The sequence below is a fragment of the Morone saxatilis genome, unplaced genomic scaffold (assembly GCF_004916995.1).
Source record: "Morone saxatilis isolate NCDOM2014 unplaced genomic scaffold, NCSU_SB_2.0 Contig15, whole genome shotgun sequence".
Lineage (NCBI taxonomy): Eukaryota > Metazoa > Chordata > Actinopteri > Moronidae > Morone > Morone saxatilis.
In genome coordinates this window covers 4,156,252-4,164,090 of record NW_023339707.1, presented here as the reverse complement: position 1 = coordinate 4,164,090, position 7,839 = coordinate 4,156,252, and the positions used below count along the sequence as shown (strand labels likewise).

Below are 7,839 nucleotides of genomic sequence, written 5' to 3'. Positions count from 1 at the left end.
AAAATGAACATTCGGTTGTGGGGGTAAAAAGCAGCACGTGGCTGTCTGCATGACGGACAGGAGTCACATCGATGGAAAATGAAATGTTGTGGTAATGACAGCAGAGAGTCCCCAACTTGGAGAGCACTATTTGCACACTGAACAAAAGCCCCATTTGGAAATGATTCCAATCATAGCAGGAGCTATAGCAGCTAATGGGGGCGAGAGAAACGTGTACACAACTGTAAGATTAGTAAAGTGGTCAAAAGGAGAGAGCTGTGAGTGCTTGAGCAGGAACTACATTTGACGTACTTTACAATGTGTAATGAAATTGACTAGACAGATTTGAACTGGGTTGAGCTAGAGCAGCAAACATACACTAACAGCAACACAATGCCCCAGTGTTATCAATATAGGAATCATTAAATACACACTTACCTGTGAAGCCTTATTTTTTGTACAAGCTTACAAGTTTTCATCCACTATATCTCTAGACCATTTGTCCTCTTTTCTGTGTTTTCTGCTCATTTCATTGCCTTCACAAAACCCTCATTTAACAGCAGGTTCTGCCAAGCTCCCCCTCGCCAAAAAGGGAGAATAATACGTGCTATAGCTGCAAAACCATCTAGTATGAAGAGTGTCCTGTAGTTGTGAGCTGAACACAGGCATTCTAGATGTCATTTTAAATACTCTTGTGTTTCCAGTCCACTTATCTTACATAACCACTTCTCCCAATTAAGCTACCGTTGAATACCGTACAGGAAGCCCAGTGTGGATTATTGTTGTCTTCCATTGTCTGCCTTCCTCTGCCAACACCCTGGGTTTGGCGCTCAGGAAAGAAATATGAGCGCTATCTAGTGTACTATTATAAACTCATTAGTAATGTCAAGTGAGTTAGATTCTGATATGTCACCTTCTTTTGTTATTCAGTGGTTTGTTCCTTTGTGGTTGAGATATTATTGGAATTTCCCCATTGTGGGACTATTAAAGGAATATATTATATTAAGACATTAACACTGCATGTTGGTGAGCTAGAGTACTTCCCCTGGTTGAAATTGGTGTTAAAATGAGATCACCGGTGTTCAAGATGCTGGGTGATATATGATATAGCATGGTGTCAGATAAAAAAGTATCATTTACACATTTACTACCTCAAAAAATCATCGTTTGACTGTTTTGTTTTTTAGGTAAAAGTGCTAAACATTCACTGTTTCAGATTTCTCTCTATGATAGAGAGGATTTTAGGATTTGCGACCATCATTTGAAGACATGACTTTGGGCCTATAAACTCCCCTACCTACCTACTTATAGACTATAAATAACCATTAGTTGGGTTGAAGCATGAAGAGAAGGATTCAGGTTGTATCAGTGATGTTGGCCAATGTGCGTTAATAAAAATGTATCAACGATAAAATACAAATATTGTCAGCAGACACGTTCCTATGGCTTCTTAATTGTTTGATTTCCCCGAGCCAGTGTAAAAACATTTGTGACACACAGGAAATTTCCCTGAGATGTGCTATTTCCAGTCAGCCTCTCTTATTAGATACATCATAATTTGAGCAAAAATAGAGATGAACACCCAGTTTCTCTTTCCTCTCAGACTCTCTTTCATGTGGCTGCATTGACTCAGCAGTGCTGGGCCGCAGTGTCACTGTGTGCGTCGTTTGTGTTACTATGCCAAGCACCGTAGCTCGGCGTGGAAGAGTGTATGCACAGCGTGTGCTGAGGTGGAGCCAACTTTTGAGCATTTACAAGATAAGTGTCCACACTTTGCTAACAGTGCTAACTTGACAAGTCTTCAGCCGTGCTGTTTGACACAGGAAACCATTCTCTGTCATCACCCTGAGCAACACAAACAAACTTGTTTTCAAATTTCAAATTTTGATAAGAACATGCCACAAGTCATCCTTAAATCAACCCGCATATGGTGATAGTTAAAAAGGCTGTATGTGCTGTTCTGTTTGCATCATGGCATGGAAACCTAACTGAACTGACACATGTTGTCCTCAAGCAGAACCAGTGTCTGAGGTTTACTTTTGGTAGAATCCTTATTTCTGAACCATGAACATATTCTCTGTTTAAGTTTGCTCTACATTCACCCTCTCCAACTTTTCCACTTCATTTGCTAGGCAGTTGTACATGGCTTCACATACTAGAGGCTGGGAACAACTCTCCTCTCTCTTTCCCAGCTATGGAGGACAATAGTGAATTGTGTGATGAAGCTGAAATGCCCACGGGCACCTGAACAGCACGTTTGAAAAGCGGTGGTTCTCCTTTACGCTGTGCCACTGTGTCAGCTCTGGAGTGTTGTTGTCACACATACTGATACAATCTGAAGTGAAAAAAACACACTGCCACACACAGATGGATGACAGGTGTTTGAAGATTGTTTTTGCTAGATGTCACAGATGCTCTACACTATAGTTGACAAAAGCAAAACCCACTCTGCTGGTTCCTCTGACAGTGATGGAGAGGAGCTTGAAGGCCTCCTCTGGTGCGTCTGCCCCACACACAGAGCCAGTGCACCATTCACACTGTCATTGTTTTACCTAAACATACTATAGAGACACTAATCTTTGTGACTGAACACGTATTTACCCACAAACACGCTGGTTCAGCCCTTATACACATCCATTCATACACAGTGGAATCCTGTAATTGAACACACCAGTGCTACTTTATGTGCATGCATGCACGCTGCCACTTATCATCTGACTGTGGCATCGGCGCTGCTGCTGGGAAACAAACAAAGAATGTTGTGATGCCTTCAGGTCCCCCACATTGCTGGCGGCTCTGAGCGCTGTACACCACATGCTACAACTGCTGGCTGTTTGTTCTGCCTCGCTCCGTGGGCTGTATCAAAAAGTCCCAAACATGCTTTATCTTGTAAATCCTTAATCCATCTGGCTTCCGTCTTTTTAAGACCGCTAACGGTAAGGAGTGTTTCAAAAAGAGGAAGCGCTGAAGCAAAGTGGATTCATATGCAAAGACTGGAGGGTTTGTGTCTAAAGCAGTTGAAAACGATGTTGTGGTTTCTGCGCTTCTGTTTAACTGTTAGCTGTGATCTATCTGTGGCTTCTTCCCTACTTCTCCGTGGTTTCAGGTATGAAGGAGTCAGTTAGTTATCAAGTAGGGCTTGGTGTTGTAAAGGATGTATACGCTGACAATGATGCAAAAACAACCAATCACATCACAGAAATACCGTTATTTCATAGCAGTCATTCCCCAGAGGCCCAGGGGGGATGGTTGAGTTAGCTGAACACTCCTTATGCTGTTGTTTTGAGTATCAACAGTCTGGATACTTAGGTGGTAGAAACAAGCACTACTAATGAGAAAACTTTGTCCTAAGCAAAAGATGAGTATCCACAGCAACTGTAAATGTAACGGCCTCGGTGGTGTGGCTTTACTTTGGCTACTTAAAAGTCTGTTTGGCCACTGGGTGGATGAGCCAATCTGAAAAGTCTGCCACGTGACAGGATGCTGTGTATTTAGTATGTTGAAAACCTTTGGCAACAGACGGGAAACAGCATTAACTCAGCTGATGGCCTCAAGCAGCACCAATGAATCACCCATTCCCTGGAACGAGTGGCAAGGCGGTCAGACAGCGAACTGTCCTTGGTTAATAGACACATCACATATAATGTAGACAGATAGGTTGAAAAAGAAATACTGTGGTAAAATGTGTTGCCCAACCGTAGTACAAAGTCTACAGGCATTATGATAGTGTAGTGACTTTAGCTTCAACATCCCTGCTGTATTTTTACACTGGTGAATAATAAGCCAAACTTGTTGGGGCCGCACCAGTTAAGGGGCGCCTCTCTGCCCTCACGTCTAACCTGAGTGAACTCGCAGTGCATCCAACTGAAGCCTTTTAATGTTCACAGAGAATTACAGGGGAACTTCTTGAATGAGAAACAACATGGTTGCTGTAGTAATTGAATCCAGAGATCTGTTCCACGTTTGATTTGCGAGACCTGGGCTGTCGCGGACATAATGAGGGTAAGAGTGAGATTACAAGGAGCGTCCTTCCCCACTACAAAGGATGTGGCTGACGGTAAAGGCACCTCATCTTGTTGGTCTAATTAGCACCATCTGCAGCTCTTAGCACGTGGATGCTGTGACACCTCTGAATTAAGCTGCGCTCAAAACACACACACAAAGTCTGGCAGCCTGTTAGTCCTGATAACCCCGCCGTCTCCTCAGCCTCCAGTTGTTTTCACCAGAGACATCCTATTTTCCCTTTCAGTCACTTTCAGTCCTCCCGTGAAACAGACCTCTTATATAATTACGTTGTGGTTTTCTTTCAAATAATGGAAACTTCCATTACGAGGCCCTCATAAAGAAGACAAGCCTTTATTTCAAGTGCAATTAAGTGTAATCTTACCTCTGAAAGAGTAAACATTTACATTATTGATGCCACACAATCCTCCATCGCCAGCTGAGGAGGGCACACATTCTGATTAAGAACCAATAATGATGGCCCACACACACACAGTGAAAGCCTTTTACTACACTTCCTAACATACCCTGTCACTGTCTCTCTGTTCACTGATAATGACATACGATAGTGCTGTCTGTTTATAGGGATGCAGACCAGTATGAAGGCTTAATGGAACCTTGTTTGTGTAGGAATATAACAGCACGGCCTCACACGCCATACAAACCAGACCGACCCAGGTTCAGCGCGGGCCTGTGTGTGTGTATAACAAGCTCCTCTTCAACTGCCAGTATTGTATCACTTCCTGGATTTGAGAGGAAGCGGTGGTTTTCTGGTGTATGTGATAGAACACACGAGACAGAACAAAATGTGGTTTACGATGATCAGAACGGAGTAGCCTCTGAAATGCACGTTTCCATTTGACATGAGTGCAGATCAAAGCTTTGATGCAGTAGAAAGGATAAAAGCCTTATCTGTCCTCATACACAAAGCATCATTAGAATGATTTTATAGTGTCATGTATAGAGTAACAGATTTACAAACCGAGTGTGAGTGTGTGGGGAGGCTGTCCTCCGCGCCGTTCATTCATTCCTGATGATGGACACCTCATGGGGCATTATCCCTTCCATCACTCACGTTCCACTGTCACACACCAGTCCACACTATTTCTGACCTATGCCACTTCTTATTAGGGTTTGCAATGCTCCAATGTCACTGGGCTCTTGTTTCAGTATTATAGTGCTGATTGGTAGTAGGGTTGTATGAGATATATATATATATATATCTACGGTATGAGTAATGAAGTTTTAGCCCACTTTTTAGGGCACATACAAATAGAATGTTTGATTTATTAAAGGGCCTTAACCACACTGTGTCAAACAGACCGGAGATATTACCGTGGCTGAAACACTTCCTCTCTGTCGTGTTTATAGAGAACAGATATTAAACCATTAATGTGACAAGTGTCTTTTGACCTACTTTGCTGCTTCCCGAGGAAGTGTCCTGAGTCTGCACAAGGCTTAGCTCCTTTAGATGTGGACTGAGAGCTTAGGACACCTCATCCATTATATTCAGGCCTAGCTGCAACTGCAGTTGTGTCATTGCTATGCATTCAGTTCAGTTCAGGGATGCAGCGTGCCGAGGCTGTGACGCCTCCAAACACTGCACTTCATCCCACTACATCCTATTCCAACAGGAGTGCTCTGTGGCTGTGATTCTCAGAGTGCTGTGCACAACATTTGATCATAGATGTATCCATCATTATATGCCTTATATCCATACATGGCCTAAGATGTGGAGTGTATATGTATCCAGTAAAGCTTTCAACACAGTCCAGCAAGACTTAGATCTGTATCTGTGCGTGTTGAGATGATGAGGCCCAGATTGTCCCAGAGGAAGTTGAGGATTTTGATGGTTCATGTGAGCTGGGGCGGAGGGACGGAGAGACACTGCATCACGCTGTCACAATCTCAGAGTTCCTCTTACAGTTAATGCTCCATCACCCCTACTGCGATTGTTCTCTTCTTCTGTTTTCTGATTCCTCAAAATGGCAGGAAGCGGTTATGATCGAAGTGTGATATTATTCTGAACACAGGTTTGTAAACAATATGATTTCATGAGACTATGGTCCAAAGCTGACACAGAGATTTCTTCAGTTTGGGTGCCACTTGAAAACAGTTGTGACCTGCGAGTAATGCACACTCAGCAGAAAGAAGAGAAACAGTGGGAGAGAATAAGGCTCCGTCTGGATTCCATACGAGCTAAGCACAACCATTCATCTTGCTTTTTTTTTTTACTCTAACTGATATGCTTTCCATATGATGTGGTTTCCTCATCATTCCATAGACCCTCTTTCAAGCACATTCCCCCATGCTGACAAACATGAAGCACATTCCAACACCAGCTCATTCCCGCTCTGCACAAGACGTAAAGCAACCCCAGGCATTGTTTAGCCACATGTGCAAAACAAATCACTTTCCTCACTCGCTTCCATTAGCTGCAGACCCAAACACTGCCATCGGGTTAGGGTGGGAGGTGGAGAGGAGGGGGATGGGCGCGGGGGACGGAAGGAGAAGACAGATGTGTTTATAGAGGAGGGAGGAGAGACGATAACAAGGTCTCCATCCAGATCGAAGTTTTAACGTCTCCAAACCAGCAGGTCCATCGTTACAAAGGTTCATTGTCGTAAGCGTTGCTGCGTGTTCAGCGTGGTTTGGTTTCATATTGTTTGTAAACTGGTAGTGTGTCGTTCACTTCATTTGATGTGCATAGATAACTCATTTCCTAAAGTGTAACAGTCAAATGAAAAAGGACAGAAGAAGAAAAAGAGACAACAAGAGACTGTAAAAGGAGAGGTGTAACTTATGTAAGAGTTACAGAGAGTTTGGAAGGAACACACTGTTCCTATGGAATCTGTAAATGAAAGGAGGGAGGAAGAGGGGATCACGTCATGACAAAGGCAGAACCAGATGAGCTTTGGAAAGTTGGCTCTGACTGACCTTCCCCATAACGCTGTATGGACACTTTATAGTGTCATTTAAACCTCTGTGCAAATACATGGAGACACTGTAAAATAGTGTTTCTCATTACATATAGGCTTATGAAGGCATAAAGACTTCAATCAGTGGTGACAGAGTCAACAGAGCCCCCGCAGTCAAAGTTCACCAGACTCTTTTGTTGACATGAAACATGACATTTAACAGACTTACAGTGGTGTTACTTTTTCGCCTAAATCCTGTGAGAACATGAGAAATGCACTGGAACGATGGAAAGATAAGAGAAGCAGAACTCTTCTGTCCATTGTGTAACTAACTAACTAAGAGGATCTACTGGCAGAAATGGAATCTAATATTCATAGGTGTGTTTTCATTAGCGTATAATCACCTGTATATAGGGATTGCTGTGTTTTTGTTACCTTACAATGAGCTGTTTTTATCTACAGACACTGCAGTTCACCTTCTGTGGAGTCCGCCATGTTTCTACAGTAGCCCAGATCAGACAAACCAAACATTGGCTCTAAATAGGGTCTTTCACATTTTTTGCAAGTTTCCTTGCCACCGTAGTTTCTCCTACACACTTTACAGCCCGTTCTCATCCCCAGGTCGACAAATACAGATGCCAGTTACTTGCAGTCTGCTAATTCAGCCCTAGATGCCACGACATCCTACACGCAGGTCCTTTAAACTGTGGTTTTTGCTGCATCAGAAGCAGCTGTGATCACTCAGACTTTTGATGTATTTTTTCTAATTGTAGAACTCGGTGTGAAGACTGGCAGCAGTCCAGGGAAAAGCAGGAGAAGTCCACTGCAGACCCTCTACAATGGGGACCAGGTGAGAACACACACACACACACACACACACACACACACACACACACACATAAAACATCAATTTGTGCAAGGCTTAGAGGCTTTGTCAGCT

The 7,839-nt window shown here is 43.2% G+C and overlaps 1 protein-coding gene across 1 annotated transcript in view; it reads left to right on the top strand.

Moving 5' to 3' along the window:
* LOC118324419 (carbohydrate sulfotransferase 11-like) overlaps window positions 1–7,839 on the top strand; it is a gene marked incomplete in the record, with an annotated part of 15,658 nt that overhangs the window by 2,455 nt on the left and 5,364 nt on the right. Inside the window, 1 exon segment of the mRNA XM_035656759.1 lies at window positions 7,673–7,749. Within this exon segment, the coding sequence (XP_035512652.1) occupies window positions 7,673–7,749 (77 nt within the window).